This window comes from Erinaceus europaeus, chromosome 7, assembly GCF_950295315.1.
Source record: "Erinaceus europaeus chromosome 7, mEriEur2.1, whole genome shotgun sequence".
Taxonomy (NCBI): Eukaryota; Metazoa; Chordata; class Mammalia; order Eulipotyphla; family Erinaceidae; genus Erinaceus; species Erinaceus europaeus.
This window is the reverse complement of record NC_080168.1, coordinates 67816701-67834430: the sequence shown is the minus strand read 5'-3', so window position 1 is coordinate 67834430 and position 17730 is coordinate 67816701. Positions and strand designations below refer to the sequence as shown.

General features: G+C 44.9%; 1 protein-coding gene across 4 annotated transcripts in view; it reads right to left on the bottom strand.

Annotated features, from left to right (window-relative positions):
* Nucleotides 1-6889: 6889 nt before the first annotated feature.
* The window catches only part of LRRK2 (leucine rich repeat kinase 2), a 155947-nt gene continuing 145106 nt past the window's right edge, over nt 6890-17730 (bottom strand). For all 4 annotated transcript variants that reach the window (XM_060194684.1, XM_060194680.1, XM_060194679.1 and 1 more), the window contains 4 exons: nt 15080-15232; nt 12110-12322; nt 9882-9949; nt 6890-8605 (listed from right to left, as the gene is read on the bottom strand). In XM_060194684.1, coding sequence (XP_060050667.1) covers nt 8484-8605; nt 9882-9949; nt 12110-12322; nt 15080-15232 — 556 coding nt within the window. In that variant the 3' untranslated portion in view covers nt 6890-8483. The remainder of the gene's footprint in view (nt 8606-9881; nt 9950-12109; nt 12323-15079; nt 15233-17730) is intronic.

Genomic DNA, 17730 nt, shown 5'->3' with positions numbered 1-17730 from the left:
AACTCTGTCTCTCTGGCACTCTCTCTTACTCTGTAACCCTGAAACTCTCGAACTCAGGAACTCTCTTTTCTCTCGAACTCAGGAACTCAGGAACTCTGTCTCTCTGGCACTCTCTCTTACTCTGTAACCCTGAAACTCTCGAACTCAGGAACTCAGGAACTCTGGCACTCTCGAACTCAGGAACCCTCTCTCTTACTCTCGAACTCTGAAACTCTCGCACTCTCGCACTCCGGAACTCAGGAACTCTGTCACTGGGGAACTCAGGAACTCTTGGACTCCGGAACCCTCTCCCAGGGTCCCTTGGGGCGGGGCCAAGCAGGCCCGCGAAATTAACAGGACTCATCCAATTCTCTTGGAGGGGGAGGGCTAGAACAAGCCAATGTAAAGCATACGACAATTCCCCCTTTTCTTTTTAACTAAATGACTATAGTATCAAGGGTGTGGGGTGAACAGAAACATATATAACCAAAACCAGCATGTTGCCAAGGGAAGGCCTGAGGGGGCCATATCTGAAAAAAAAAACATTTCTTGCCTCTGGGGGGCTACTTGCCTCGAGACGGGCATTTGCATGGGGGCGGGGAACGGCCTAGGGTCCCAAAGGCAGCTGGCTGCAACTTACTTACTATGAAGCAAAACTTGTTATTAGCATATCTACTGCACGATCTAACATTTCTAATAGAGAAGGAATTTGAGACTTTTACATATCAACAACGTCTTTTAACCTTTTGTTACACCCATTCAAGATGGAGACACACCCTAGGTGTGGGCCGGAGAGGAAACCTTGGCTGGGTTGAAACAGAAAGAGAAGAATGGATATCAGATGACCTCACACGGAGGGGAGACAGAGTCAGAAAGGGAGAACACAGGGTGAAACTTGGACTGGGGGTGGGGAGCTGTTGCACCAAAGAAGGGGACTCTGGGGAGGGAATGAAAGAGGGGGTGTGGAGCCATAGGATGGGGGTGACAGTGCTTTTTTTGGACACCATCAGACAGAGCTAGGGAATTGAGCCCATGTGTAGACAACTGTCCTGTAAGGCAACCCCCCGCCCATAAGATGAAAACAAAAATTACCAGATCCATCAAATAGAATTGCTAAACGCTTCCTTCTTAGTTTAAAGGATGTGGCTTAAGTATCTGTAGACTTGCTAATACCTTAATGGAGGAAAGGTCAACAGTTACAGAACAATACCACCTGTGTGGGTCAAAAGCACTTGGCCTGTTAATAATGTTTGTACCTGAGGTTGTACAGTAAATGTTAACCAGTGTCTGTTTGCATTGGGCAACCAGAAATTCTCTACTTTCTTCTAGAGGATAATCCACTATTATGCTGGACAACTGAGTGACTGAAAATTAGACATTTTTCTTATTGTCATATGAGAAGTTCCATACTGTGAGAAACAAGAACAAAGGCACTGTGTTATTCCTTTACAAGAATACAACTGTATCTATTAGGATAAACAGAAAATTGTGGGAATGTTGTTTAAGTTTATCATCACTGACACATAAGCTTTAACTTAGCATATGTATGGTGAATTACCACTCCCAATTTGACATTACAGTATTATTTTCATGTTCAGTAAGAAGAGGCATGTCTTGAACCTGACTTTTAGACAGTGGGCTTATAAAGTTCTGAGCAGGGTGCTTGCAATAAAATTGATACTTGTCTCATGTCAGGTTCCCTGAAAAAAAAAATGCCAGGAAGATTGGTTTTCTGCTGATAAATGTATAGGTGTGCCTTGGTAACATCAGCTTTCTGTCTGTATTCTCTATCTGCACTGCTGAGATGTGTCTTGTGTCCAAGCTAAAACCGTATCTTTAAAGATCACACTGCCAATTGTCTTGCACAATTACTGTCTTGCTAGGCATTCTTTTCTTCAGTCTTTTTTTTTTAAATTTTAGTAGTGATTTAATATTGATTTACAAAATTGCACCCTCCCCACCACCAGAGTTTTGTGTCCCCACTCCCTTCCTTGGAAGCTACAACAGTTCTCCCAGGGCTGCAGATATGTGTTAACTACTGTTTCTACAACTGTCTGTCTGTATTTTATATATGATCCCCCTCGCCTTTTCTAAAGGTAGCATCTTCTCTCCGTTGCAAGTCACACATACAGCTATTAGTATATTCAAATGTCCCTCCCTTCTTCCTCTTCTCTCTCTGGGTCCTGATGGAGGTGGGGTTCAGAGCCCTCTGGTAATCTTCCCCTGACATTTCTCCCCCTCTGGGAGTATGGACCAAAGTTCTTTATGGGGTGCAGAAGATGGGAGTTCTGGCTTCTGTAATTGCTTCTTTGCTGGACATGGGTGTTGGCAGGTGGATTTGTACCTCCAGCCTGTATCTATCTTTCCCTAGTGGGGCAGGACTCTGGAGAGAGGAGGTTCCAGGATACATTGGTGGTCACCAGCTTTTTTTCTGTTTCTATACTTATGCCTACTTAGATATCTTTTTCCACTATCAATGACCAAGATGAGTGGTCACAAGTGATGTGCAGGCCACACTCACTCAATCCAATGCAGATGGGCTTTACTGGGTGCTCGGAGCTAGTGCTGGGGGCCTCTGGTCAGCTCCTCCTCAGTGTGCCCCCAGCCCAGGACACGGACATTTGCTGGAGCCTTCTTTCTCCAGCAAACCCTGTGCCCTGGCCACTTCTCTCTGGCACATCTAATTGCTGCAAGGAATGTCTTCAGTCAAAGATAGAGGGACTCCCAGCAGCTTGGCCTGACAGCTTGATTCCAAGTTTGGTTTATGCAGTGAGGCGGGAGGCTGGGGGTTTCAAACAGGCCACTGTGACAACTGCATCTGACAGAGTCAGGTGCCAATTTGACTTCACACTGGACATGGAGGGAGTGGGGGGATGTTCTGAGTGTGGACCTGCCTGACCTCAGCAGCACTGTCCTTTCCTCTCTCGGCTTCTGTCACCATGAAGCCCTGTGTACACTGTAGGAAATGGGCTCCAAGCCCAGGCTGTGGAGCATGCAGATGGAATGGCGTGCTCCCTAAGTGAGCTTTCCCATTAAAATAAAAAATTCCCCGTAGTCTGGGAGGTTGCTCAGTGGATAATGCACTAGAAGTCCAGAATTCAGTGCCCAGTAGCACGTATACCAGAGTGATATCTGGTTACCTCTCTCTCTCTTTCTGTCTCTCCTTCCTCATTAATAAATAAATACAATCTTTTTTTTAAAAAAAAAAGGCTTAAAAAATTCAAAACTGCCCTTCAGGGGTGCACCTGGCTAAGCACACACATTTCCATGTCTAAGGAACCAGGTTCAAGTCCCTGCTCCCCACCTGCAGGGGAGAGGATTCCCAAGTGGTGAGGCAGGTCTGTGGTGTCTCTCTCTCTCCCTACCTCCCCCTCTCAATTTCTCTCTGTCCTATCAAATAAAATAGAAAGAAAAGGGTTAAGCGCACATGGTGTGATGTGAAGTGCCAAGGACCAGAGTAAAGATCCTGGTTGCAGTCCCTGCCTCTCCACCTGCAGGGGGGTCGATTCACAGGTGGTGAAGCAGGTCTGGAGGTGTCGGTCTTTCTCCCTGCCTCCCCATCTTCCTCTCCACTCTCCATTTCTCTCTGTCCTATACAGTAACAAGGGCAACAAAAATGGGGAAAATGGCCTCTAAGAGCAGTGAATTCATAGTGCAGGAACTGAGCCCCAGTGATAACCCTGGAGGCAATAAAATAAAATTAAATTTTAAAAAAGCAAAAATTTACTGCCTGGAATGGTAGATTCAGTGCTTGCACCCAGCCCCATTGATAATCCTGGTGGCAATAATAAAGAAAAAAAAAATCTCTTCAGAGAGTGTTTTGATCAGGCTAAACCTTTGTTTGGATAATCAGTTTATCTTAGGATCTTCATCACATAAAATAAAATAAAATAAAAATACTATTTTGCACAAGTCTCATGGTGCAACATGTTATTCTTTTTGTCAAGAAAGAACAAATGGTGCTGTAGACATTTTCATGAGAACACCTCATGCTCATCGAGGTTTGTCCTGCGTCTCTGACAACCACAATACACTGTAGAAAACTGAAAGAAAAAAAGAAAAGCAACCACAACATTGAGCGAAAACATGAGCCAGCACTTCACACAGTGCAGGGCCCACATTAATTAACACAAAATCCTATTCAATAAGTCTCAGTAAAACCTCTGGAAGCAGCTTACTCTCTGCCCTCACCCAGATTTCCTGTCCTGTTCTCAACTCTGATACCATCTTCACAGACAATATTTTTAGTTCACCTGCATGTTAGCTATCAGGCTCAGGCAAAAATCACTAAAGGCATGGGGCCCTTGGAATATACCTAAAATAGACTTCCTAGGTTCTTCTCACACAAAGACCGCCAGTTTCATCTGCCCTATTCCTATTTTTGGATTCTTGTTTATTAAACAATTTGTCCTGCCAATTTATCTTGCCACTTTTCACCCATTAAGTTGCAGATGCTACTCTGATGCCATCCTGACCTCCCTGGATGACCTCACCAATGTACCCTGGAACCTCTCCTCTCCAGAGCCCTGCCCCATTAGGGAAAGATAGAAACAGAGTGGGAGGGGAAGAGGTGGTGGCGCACTTGGTTGAGTGCATGTTACAGTGCACAAGGACCCAGGCTCACGTCCCTGGCCCCCACCTGCAGGGGGAAAGATTCACACGTGGTGGAGCAGGGCTGCAGGTGTCTCTCATTCTCTTTCTTTTTTAAAAATATATTTATTTATTCATTCCCTTTTATTGCCCTTTTTATTGTTGTAGTCATTATTGTTGTTGTTGGATAGGACAGAGAGAAATGGAGAGGAGGGGAAGACAAAGGGGGAGAGAAAGACACCTGCAGACCTGCTTTACCGCTTGTGAAGTGATTCCCCTGCAGGTGGGGAGCCGGGGGCTCAAACTGGGATCCTTCCACCGGTCCTTGCACTTCGTGCCACACGCGCTACTGCCCGACTCCCTCATTCTCCCTTTCTTTTTTTTTTTATTTAAGAAAGGATTAATTAACAAAACCATAAGGTAGGAGGGGTACAACCCCACACAATTCCCACCACCCAATCTCCATATTCCACCCCCTCCCCTGATAGCTTTCCCATTCTCTAGCCCTCTGGGAGCATGGACCCAGGGTCATTGAGGGTTGCAGAAGGTAGAAGGTCTGGCTTCTGTAATTGCTTCCCCGCTGAACATGGGCGTTGACTGGTTGGTCCATACCCCCAGTCTGCCTCTCTCTTTCCCTAGTAGGGTGTGTCTCTGGGGAAGCGGAGCTCCAGGACACATTGGTGGGGTCTTCAATCCAGGGAAGCCTGGCCAGCATCCTGGTGGCATCTGGAACCTGGTGATTGAAAAGAGAGTTAACATACGAGGCCAAACAAATTGTTGAGCAATCATGGGCCCAAAGCTTGGAATAGTGGAGAGGAAGTGTTAGGTGAATACTCACTTCAAACTCTAGTGTACTTCTGCTTTCAGGTATATATTTTGCAGTAGTTTATGGATACGTGTGAACATAAACTCTCTCTCACAGAAACTGGTATATATCTAGGTTATGGGACTTTGTTAGAAAGTGAACTACCTGAGATGAAATCAGAGTGTACTATAAAAGGAAAGGTCTCACCCGAGTAATGAAGCTGAAGGGTTGTCATTCCACACGTGAAGTCTCTGGACACAGTCTGAGGTGAAGCATGCTGAGGTGGCAATCGTTGCGTTGGTTAGGTTGTGATTGGCAGATGCAATATTATTTGGTATGGATTGGGAGAGGCATACGGGAAAGTGGGCCCTATCCAAGGGTTCCAGGATTGGGGGAAGTAGGGGCTCTATAGTGGAGATGTGAGGTTCCTGCTGTCTTAGGGTTCAAAAAGACAATCGATAGTTAATGTTATCATCACATTATTTGGTAATTAGGTTAACTTTGAAAAGTCCTTTTGTTATGGTTTGCTGTACAGTATCCAGTATCTTGTATATAGCTGTGCTATTGGATGCTTCTAATCTACTTGGTCTAGGCTTTTGAGAGAGTCTGCGTATCAAATACACAGCCTATATATTAAAAAGATTCAGTTTGTGTTTTGAAAAACTTTGAGACATACAATTGATTTTCCCCCTCTCATATTAATTAACTACTGATTTATATGTCTACATTTTGCTAGGAGTGTACATAAACACCATTCCCACCACCAAAAGACTGTGACCCATCCCTCCCACCCATTCCCACCCCCCATTGTCCCAGGAAGCTGCATGTCTACCCCTCACCACAGGGTTTTTACTTTGGTGCCCTACTTACAATTTGATCAGGTCCTGCTTTTAGTTTCCCTTTCAGATCTTCTTACTCAACTTCTGTTGATGAGTGGGATCATCCCATACTCATCTTTATCTTTCTGACTTAGTTCACTTAACATAATTCCTTCTAGCTCTGTCCAAGATGGGTCAGAGAAGGTGGGTTCATTGTTCTTGATAGCTGCATATCTCCCTTTCTATCTTCCCATTCTCTCTTGATTTCTGACTGTCTCTATCCAATAAATAAATAAAGATAATAAAAAAATTTTTTTAAAAGAAAGAAACAGAATGGGAATATGGGTCCACCTGCTAATGCTCATGTCCAGTAGAGAAGCAATTACAGAAGCCAGAACTCCCACCTTCTGCACCCCATAAGGAATCTTGGTCCATTCTCCCAGAGGGATAAAGAATAGGAAAGCTTCCAATAGAGGGGTTGGGACAGGGAACTCTGGGGGTGGGAACTATGTGGAATTGTACCCCTGTTATCTTACAATCTTGTTAATCACTACTAAATCACTAATAAACATTTTAAAAATAAATAAAATAAATCACAAACCTAGTGTGAAAACCAGAACTTTATAAAGAAGAACTCGTAAAAATCCATAAACATTTAAAATATGTATGACTCCATGAAAGAACACTGCTCAGTTACTTATCTCTCCATATTTTCCTTTTATTAAAGAAATTACACAGATGAACACCAGCTGGTTTATCAAAAACGTCCTCCCTGGAAAGCAGAGCTGGCATTCCAGCTAGAGAAGCTAGGCATTTAAACAAAGCAGGTGTCACTAGGAAGACTAATTGAGCAGATCAGTTGGGTCTTTTCCCCATTTTATTTTGTTTGTTGTTTTCCCCTAGAGTCCTGCACAGCTCTGGCAGATGGTGGTACTGGGGACTGAACCTGAAACCTTTGCTGCTTCAGGCATGAATGTCTTTTTGCAGAACCATTGTGCTATCTCCTCAGTAAAGACTATGTTTCTGAAGACAGCATTCCTACTTTGCTGACTTGGAATCACAGGATTACACTTTAAGATAGAAGCTGAGTAGAAGCACATTGGGAAGCACAGCGGGAATAAGGAATCAATGGACTGACTTTCCATTGAAGGTAGAAGCAAAGTGACCACGCAGAAGATGGAACATAGAAGCCATGCCAGTGGTCTGAATGCCAGGGCGGCCACAAACAGGGACAAGACTGCTGACCAGGGAGACAGAGTGACTGCTTTCTTTGGACCAGGCTTGGAGAAGATGCTACATTTTCTTTTTTATTTTGTATTAGTGATTTAGTATTCATTTGCAAAACTACAAGATAACAAGGGTACAACTGCACCATCCCCACCACTGGAGTTGTATGTTCCCATTCCTTCCATTGGAAGCTACAGCAGTTCTCTTAGGAGTGTAGATGTGGGTTGACTATTATTTCTATACCTATCTGTCTATATGTGTACATATTTGTTCATTTTTCCTCCATGGGCCTGCCTTCTCTTCCTTTCCAAGTCACACCTACACCTGTTAGTACTTCTGAATATCCGTCCTTTTTCCTCTTCTCTCTTCAGGTCCTGACAGAATTGGAGTTCAGAGTCCTCTGGTCATCTTCCATCTATCATTTCTCTCTTTGGGAATATGGACCAAAATTCTTTAGGAGTACAGAAGGTGGGAGTTCTGGCTTGAGAATTTTCTAAGATGCTACACTTTGCATATGCACACTCACAGACTCTCCTTTCGTCACTGGGAAGTGTGAGGTGTTGTCTGCACCAGGGACAGAGAGAACTCTAGCACTGTGAGGCTTCATTCCTGCAAACAACTTGCAGATCTTCAGTGTTTAAAAGTAACTTGTAGTAGTAGAATGCACAGTGCGGAAACTATCTGGATGCAGCTGCTCTACTCTGCAGGGATCTAGAAAGTTCTCAAGCCACCTTAAGCACAGGATTTAACTTTGCCTCCATAACAATTAAAAAAAAGGTTTCCTACTGTCCTACATATAGAAATTGTGACTAAGTGCTTTTCAGATTTCCTTTCATTACCCAACCACAAAATTCAGGAGGACACATGTTTCTGTATGAAATAAAACAAACACTGTGTACTAAATTGTTATTTACAAGAGTGCTGTCATGGTTAAGGATTTTGGTACACATGTATATGTAAAATAAATCATATAAACATTCCTTCATGTGCACACCAGCAATTTCAAAGAATAAAAGTACCCTTTTCGATATTCACAAGAGGCGAGATTAACTGTTTCTATCCACTTATTCAAGAGGTATTCTTCTCATTGTTTCAGCTAGTTCTTGTCTCATTTCAATGTGTTTGTCTAAATTCTGCACTTCATGGGGAAGATTGATGTCCCAGACAGACAAGCAAGATTGCAACTCTAGAAAGAGAAAGAAGAAAAAAAAATTGTGTTTTAAAGTTCTGCCAAATAGCAGTTTTAGTTCAGCTTTGCTCATTTACACTCAGTGCCTGGTCAAACAAGGACCTCATATATACAGCTATGAGTAATGCACTAAATGATTTTAAAATTTATTTAAAATTTTACCATTTAAAATTACACTTGGGGGTGAGGTGGTAGTGCAACAGGCTAAGCACACATGGTACGAAGTACAAGGACCAGCATAAGGATCCCAGTTCAAGCCCCCAGCTCCCCACTTGTGGAGAGGTCGTGTCACAAGTGGTAAAGCAGATCTTTTTCTCCCCTTCTCCATCTTCCCCTCCTTTATTGATTTATTTTTGTCCTATCCAATAATAACAGCAATAACAACAAGGGTAACAAAATGGATAAAAAAAAAAAAACCACTTGGGAGGGCTGGACAATGGTGTACTCGGTAAAGCACACATAGTTCGAAGTGCAAAGACCTGCACAAGGTCTTAAGCCCCTGGCTCCCCACCTTCAGGGGAGAATCTTTACAAATGGTGAAGCCGGTCTGCAGGTGTCTATCTTTCTCTGTCCCTCTCAATCTCCCCATCTCTCTCAATTTCTCACTGTCCTGTCCAATAAAATGGAAAATATGGCCACCAGGAGCAGTGGATTCGTAGTAACAGCACTGAGCCCCAGTGATACCCTGGAGACAAAAATAAACAAAGAAAAATTACATTTGCAGATGTGTAAAATACACTGTTAGCTACTAAATTTCGAAAGGTGGGTGGACCTTTCCCAATGTAACATTTCAGAAAAAATAAAGCCTTTTTTTCAAACACTTCAAAATCAGAGCTTTGTACAGAAGGTGATTTGTAAGGAAAAAAAATTCACATTTAGTTAAGATTTTGGTTAGTTCTCCCTTTGATAATGGCTGGTATCTCCACTATGTTTGAAAAAAAAATATGTACCACTCCTAAATCAATGAAACTTAATTTTGGGTACTTATGTCTAAATTACTGTCATGATAAAAGAAACTAGCAATTCAGTGTGGCCAGAGTGTTACAGCCCATGTCACCTGCACACACACCACATCCTGACATAATCACTGTTTCCAGACTGGGACACCTGTTTTACTAAGCACTACCTTTTTAAAAACATATTTTATTTATTTATTAATGAGAGGGACTGAGGGGAGAGAGAAAGAAGCAGATATCACTCTGGTACATGAGCTGCCGGGGATCAAACTCAGAATCTCACCACACCACCTTCCCCAGACCACTTAAAACATTACCTCTTGGGTGTCCTGTGTCTTCACTATTTTTCTGGGAATACCCCAACACCAGCATGACATTCTTAAGGCTTCCTTTAAAAAAAAAAAAAGCAGTTTTCTGTTAAGGCAATAATACAAGTTGGATTTCTTTTTCTTTTGAAGTACAGCTGTTTATATTTGTTTATTTTTAATTTTTATTTATAAAAAGGAAACACTGACAAAAACCACAGGATAAGAGGGGTACAACTCTGCACAATTCCTACCACCAAAACTCCATATCCCATCCCCTCCTGACAGCTTTCCTATTCTTTATCCCTCTGGGAGTATGAACCCAGGGTAGCTGTTTATGTTTTTTAAAAATATTTATTTATTTATTTATTTTTCCTTTTGTTGCCCTTGTTGTTTTATTGTTGTAGTTATTGATGTTGTCATTGTTGGGTTAAGTGCACAGACTACTAAGTGCAAGGACCCATACAAGGATCCAGGTTTGAGCCCCCAGCTTCCCCACCTGCAGGGAGGATGAGGCTTTACAAGCAGTGAAACAAGTCTACAGCTGTCTCTCTTTCTCCCTGTCTATCTCCCCTTCCTCTGTCAATTTCTCTGTCCTATCCAATAAACTGGAAAAAATGGTCTCCAGGAGCAGTGGATTAGTAATGCCAGCACTGAGCCCAAGAAATAACCCTGAAGGGGGAAAAATGGTTTCTCAAGTCATTCACAAGTCTATTCATCCAAGGATCCGTCTAAAGCCCTCTCAGACCCAGGCTTTGGGAATAAAGACAGACAGACTCGACCCACAGAGCACCCCCACTCCAATAAGAGACCAGCAAGTCACAGGCTCAGAGCCAGGCAGGGACAGAGGCCTTGGGGGTGCAGACTTCCTGGGGACCTGACCCAGGTAAGAGCCAGTCATGAGGGGCAGGGTGCTCCAACTCATCTTCTTCCCAGCAGTGAGCAGCAAATTCACAGCTGAGGCAGGTGTGATCTGAGGTAGGGGGGACTGAGCACCTTTTAATCAGGTGCATCTTTACTGGAAAAGTCAAACAAACTGGAGGCCGGGCAGGGGCGTAGTTTCACAAGCAGTGGACCAGGGCTGCAGGTGTCTCTTTGTCTCTTATCCTCCCCTTTCAATTTCTCTCTGTCCTGCTCAATAAAATAGAAAGGAAAAAAGAAAGAGGAAAAAATGGCCACCAGGAGTGGTCAATTCATAGTGCTGGCCACTAAGCCCCAGTTATAACTCTGGTGGCAATGGAAAAAAAGAAAAAGAAAACAGATAAATCCTAAATCATTGTTTCACTGCAATAATCTTTTTTTAAAAAAAATTATCTTAATTTATTTGATAGAGACAGCCAGAAACTAAGTGGGAAAGGAGAGATAGAGATGGAAAGAGAGAGACCTGCAGCCCAGCTTCACCATTCGTGAAGCTTTCCCCCTGTAGGTGGGGAGTGGGGGATTGACCCAAGGTCCTTGCGCACTGTAATCTGTGTGCTTACCAGGTGCACAACCACTTGACCTCTTTTATTTACTTATTTATTTATTCTTATCTTATTTATTTGATAGAGACAGACAGAAACCAAGAGGGAAGGGGGAGAAGGAAAGGGAGAGAGACAGAGACACATAAGTAGCCCTGCTTCACCACTTGTGAAATTTCCCCCTGCTGGTGAGGACCAGGGGCTTGAACCTGGGTCCTTGTGCACCATAGTGTGTGCGCTCAACGAGGTATGCCACCACCCACCCACCCCAATAATCTGTTGCTTTTTTTTGCCTTTAGGGTTATTCTGGGGCTCAGTGCCTGCACTATGAATCCACTGCTCCTGGAGGCTATTTTTTCCCTTTTGTTGCCATTGTTGTTTATGGTTGTTGTTGTCATTATTATTGTTATTATTGTTGTTGCTGGACAGGACAAAGAGAAATCAAGAGAGGAGGGGAAGACAGAGAGTGGGAGAGAAAGACACCTGCAGACATGCTTGCTTGTAAAGCAACCGCCTGCAAGTGGGGAGCCAAGGGTTCAAACTGGGTTCCTTATGCCGGTTCTTGTCTTCCTGCCATGTGCGCTTAGCCCACTGAGCTACCGCCCAGCCCCCAATCTGCTGCTTTTAAGGGACAAGAGCTTCTGCCCCTCCAATGTTATAAAGCGCCCCAGTGTGTGTCTCATCAGGGGAGTTCTGGGACACCCCTGTGGTAAGTGAGCAGAAGGCAGAGAGCCTGTCTGTGCAACTCTAGAAGACCTAAGAAAGTCTGGACAGAGGCACCTGCCTGACTGTGCTGTCATCATCGCTCGCACAGAGTCACAGATGTTGTGGATCACTCTCAGGACACGGCGGGTAGACAGGTCCAGCAGCAGGATGTGGCCACCCCCTGTGCCCACCCAGAGGGCCGTGTTCTTCTGCAGACACAGCGTCTTCACTCGCCCACAGTACGGCATTCTGGGCTGCGACCCCGGGCTCACTCTGGACATCTCCTCCCTAGGACGGCAAAACGTGCATCAATGCCAGCTCCGCCGTTAAAAGAGAAGGAAGAGAGGCACACCCAGCTAAGCGTGCATAGTACAAAGCACAAGGACATGGAGGCTAATTGAATCCCTTTTTAATTTTTTTTTTTTTTTTTTTTTTACGGGGGCTAGGCAGTAGTATAGCGGGTTAAGCTCACATGGTGAGAAGCGCAAAGACCAAGCCTGGCGTAAAGACCAACATAAGAATCCCAGTTGGAGCCTCCGGCTCCCCACCTGCAGGGGGGTCGCTTCACGAGTGGTGAAGCAGGTCTGCAGGTGCCTTTTTCTCTCCCTCTCTGTCTTCCCCATCTCTCTCCATTTCTCTCTGTCCTGTCCAACAACAATGACATCAATAACAACAATAATAACCATAACAATGACAAAACAACAAGGGCAACAAAAGGGAAAAATGGCCTCCAGGAGCAGTGGATTTGTGCTGCAGGCACTGAGCCCCAGTGATAACCCTGGAGGCAAAAAAAAAAAAAAAAAAAGAATATGTCTAGATGGACTCCCTAGCTTCTTTGCACCCTAAGATCCCTATTCTCATCTGTTCTACTCCCAAGTTTTCTTTTCTGTTCATTAATCATTTTGTGCTTTGTTATCTTGCCAACCTTCAGCCACTAAGTTGCAGACACTACTATGATACCATCCTGACTTCCCTGGACAGACGACCTCACTCATGTGTCCTGGAACCTCCCCTCTCCAGAGCCCTGCCCCACTAGGGAAAGACAGAAACAGGCTGGGGCTGTGGATTCACCTGCCAATGCCCATGTCCAGTGGAGAAGCAATTACAGAAGCCAGACCTCCCACCTCTGTACTCTAAAAAGAATTATGGTCCATACTCCCAGTGGGAAAGAAATGTTACAGGAAGATGACCAGAGAGCTCTGAACTCCAACTCTATCAGGACCCAGAGAGAGAAAGGAAAAAGGGAGGGACATCTGGATGTAATAATAGGTATATGTGTGACTTGGAAAGGAAGAGAAGATGGCACCAAAAAAAAAAAAAAAGCCAGATATATACATAAATATCTGGTTACACATGTAATAGTTAACCCGTATCTGTAACCTTAAGAGAACTACAGCAGCTTCCACTGGAGGCATTGGGGATTCAGAATTCTGCTAGTGAGAACAGTGTGGAGTTGTACCTCTGTTATCTTGTAATTCTGCAAATAAGTATTGATTCACTAATAAAAAGGAGTTATAGGACATATACTCAATAGAGTACTATGTCCCAATAAGGAAGATGACATTGTGTCCTTTAGGAGAAAATGGATGGAACTGGAGAAGATGATGCTCAGTGAAGCAAGTAAGGAGGCTAAGGCCAACTACAGAATGCTTTCATTCATATGTGGGATACAGAGAATTGAGTATACCAATGTGAAAAAACAAAATGTCAACCTATTTTCAAGACTGTGGGAGAACTACGAGATTATCTATGGGGGTGGGCACACAGACCTTTGATGATGGGAGTGATGAAAAAATATAAATGAATAAATAAATAAATAAATCAGGGGGGTGGGCGGTGTCACAAGGACCCACACAAGGATCTGGGCTCGAACCCCCAGCTCCTCACCTGAAGCGAGGAAGCTTCACAAACAGCAAAGCAGGTTTGTATGTGTTTCTCTTTCTCTCTCCCTCTCTATCTCCCCTTCCTCTCTCAATTCCTCCTGTTCTATCCAGTAAAATTGGGGGGGGGGGAGGGAAGGCTATCAGAAGCAGTGGATTCGTAGTACCAGCACTGTGCCCCAAAGGTAACCCTAGAGGCAAAAATAAATAAATAAAAGAGTTAGGGTTAGTACACTATCTTGAAGAAGCCATATGTATATTGTTCCTTCCCCCCCCCCCCCCAAATTAAATCTGCTAGATACCTCCAGGTGGTACTGAAGAGCATAAACACTTTTGTTCTGGGGAGTCTTTTTTTTTAATTTTCACTTATAAAATGGAAACACTGACAAGACCATAGGATAAGAGGGGTACAATTCCCACCACTAGAATTCTGTATCCCATCCTCTCCCCTGATAGCCTTCCTATTTTTTAAAAAGATTTTATTTATTCATTAATGAGAAAGATAGGAGAGAGAGAAAGAACCAGACATCACTCTGGTACATGTGCTGCCAGGGATCAAACTCAGGACCTCTTTCTTGAGAGTCCAACGTTTTATCCACTGTGCCACCTCCTGGACCATGCTTTTCTATTCTTTGACCCTCTGGGAGTAAGGACCCAGGGTCATTATGGGGTACAGACGGTGGAAGTTCTGGCTTCCATAACTGCTTCCCTGCTGAGAGTTTTTTTTAAAAAAAAATTTTATGTTTCCATGAAGAAAAGAGGACAGGGGGCCAGGTGGTGGTGCACCTGGTTAAGCACACACACTATAGTGCGCAAGGACCTGGGTTCAAGCCCCTGGTCCCCACGTACAGGGGGAAGCTTCACGAGTGGAGAAGTAGGGCTGTAGGTATCTCTCTCCATCTCTATCTCCCCTTCCCCTTCACCTCAATTTCTCTGTCTCTATCCAATAATAAAGTTTAAAAAAAAAAGAAAAGAAAAAGAAAAGAGGACAGCACGCACTCCCGTCTCTCTCTGAGTCCTGAAATGTCAATGCAGCTCTTTCAGGCATGAAGAGAGAAACCAGTGACACTGCCCCGACAGCCCACCAGGGCACAGGGCATGCTCAGAGAGTTCACGCCGCTGTCTCCACAGCAAGACACATGCAAGGGACAGAAGCAATGCTTACTTTAGGAAAAGCGCACAATCTATGAGCTGGCAGAGCTTCTCCGTCTTCTTATCCCACACCTCCACGAAAGGGCTGTTCTTCTTGGCGACGTAGAGAACGCTGTCAACCACCACGGCAATGATGCTGGAGTCGCTGAAGGTCCGGTAGGAGAACCTGTGCAGGGGAGAGGTCAAAGTGCACCTGCTGCCTCCACACAGCATGCAATGCACATGCACACTACTTGCCAACACCACCTCTCCTTTTTCCTTTATAGACTTATTTTGGATAGAGACAGAGAAATTGAGAGGAAAGGGAAACAAGGAGAAGGAGAGATAGGAGACACCTGCAGCCCTGCTCCACTCAGCCCCAGAAGTTGGGGACCAGGGACTCAAACCCAGGTCCTGTGCACTGTAATGTGTGTTTTGCCAGGAGAACCACCTTCCAGGGACCTGAAATAACATTGTTTTGAAAAATAAACTAGCTAGAATAATGGCATTATTTCAGATTCCCCCATAGCCAGAACTACCTTAATTTTTGTAAGAAGTAGTATCTGTAACTGTATAAAAAAACATAGATCTAAAGCCCAGGTAGTAGGGCACCTGGTTACACACACACACACACACACACACACACACACACACACATTACAATGTGCAAGGAGTCAGGTTCAAGCCCCTGGTCCCCACCTACCGAGGGAAGCTTCTGAGTGAAGTAGAGCTGCAGGTGTCTCTCTGTCTTTCTCCTTCTCTATTTCTCCCATCTCCTCTCAGTTTCTCTTTCTCTACCCAATAACAAATAAATAAAATAAAATATTTTTAAAAAATATATGACTTTACAGTCTGACCTAGGCCATATTCAGATGAGAGGGACACACTGAACCCTGAGTAAGTCCTGTCCAGTGGGGTCAGCTCACTTATGACCACTGTCCAATGAGGATGACAGCCTGTCCCCTGTATGGCCCTGTCCAGTGGAGGTCAGCTCCCTGGGAGAGCCCTGTCTAGTGAGGATCAGCTCCCTTGGTGACCACTGTCTAATGAGGGTGACAGTCTTTCCCTTGTGTGAGCCCTGTCCAGTGGAGGGTCAGCTCCCTTGGTGACCACTGTCCAATGAGGGTGATAGTCTATCCCCTGTGTGAGCCCTGTCTAGTGGGGGTCAGCTCCCTGGGTGAGCCCTGTCCAGGTGAGGGTTATGTCTACCTTCTGCTTTCTGACCTTGTGCCACTGTGGACAACCAGTGGGCCCAGTGTTTATAAGAGAGGGGTTTTCTAATAGCCTTTTTAAGAGTTGTTTTTATGAAAAACAGAGGACCAGGGCATCCCTCAGCTATATATACAGTGTTTACAAGGGCTTGAACCTGGGACTTCTGACATGTTGGCTTTAATGCCATCTCCACAGCAGCCCCAGAAAGGACTTTCCAAAATATATCCATTGGAATACATAACTGCTGTTGTACAGGTAACAGAGCCTAAGTCTGAGTTGCTAGCAGGGTGTAACCCCCGCCCCTCACAGCAAGGGCATCTGAGGGGGGGGCTGGCAGGGAGGAGGCCATAGAGAGGGTCTGCAAGAGGGACCAGGTCCCCCAGACTAGGGAACCTGCAGAGGAGCAGGGAGGGCTGCAGCCTTCTGTAGATGACCCAGGAGAGGTGCCTGGAAGGGATGTGGCCACAAGGTCCTCTGCAACATGGCAGAGAGGCCAGCTGAGGGCACCCAGGGGGAGGTGAAGAGCACAATGTCTCAGCAGGGTCAGAGGAGTCTGACAAGAGACAAACAGAGAGAGAGAGAGAGAGATACAGGGAGAGGAAGGGGGCAAAGGGGAAGGGAAAGAGACAGGGGAGGGGAAGAAATGGGGGGGGGGAGAGAAGACCAGATACAGATGAAAGCTGAGATTTACTGAGATAACACCCATGACTCAGCTAATCATCACCACCACAGTCAGCATCCACTCAATTCTCATGAGGCATAGGGCATTATGGCGATCCCCTTCTTCTTGTTTTTTAATTTATTCATTATTGGATAGACAAAGAGAGAAATTGAGAAGGAAGAGATAGAGAAGGAGAGACAGACACCTGCAGTCCTGCTTCATCACTTGTGAAGGTTCCCCTCTTCAGGTGAGGACCAGGGGGCTTGAACCCAGGTCTCTGCGCACTGTAGCATGTGTGCTTATCCAGGTGGGCCACCACCTGGCCCCGTGGAATGTTCCCTCTGAGAGCTGAGCAACCACTGAGAGAGGGCACTGCACCCCTCAGGTGAGAAGAGCGAGCTCTGAGAGGTTCTTGTCTGAGCACATGTGACTGTCACTAGCAAACAGCCCTGTCTGGCTGTGACCCACACGTGTTATGCCCACGTCAAGCTTCTCAATGAGCAGTGCTGTGAGTAAGAGTCAGCTGCTTAAAATACAACTTTAAAAATGGAAACCACCATGGCTGGGGAAGTGGCTCGGCTGAATAGCGTCTATCTCACAAGTCCAGAGCTTCTGGCCTGATCCCTGAGACTGCTTGTACAGGAAGAGTGCTCTGGCTTTTCTAGCTCACTCTCTCTCCATGTCATACACAGAAATAAAACACATCTTTTAAAAGTTGGGGCCAGTTGGTGGAGCACATGTTACAAGGTGCGAGGACCTCGGTTCAAGTCCCCAGACCCCACCTGCAGGGGGAAAGCTTTGCAACTGGTAAA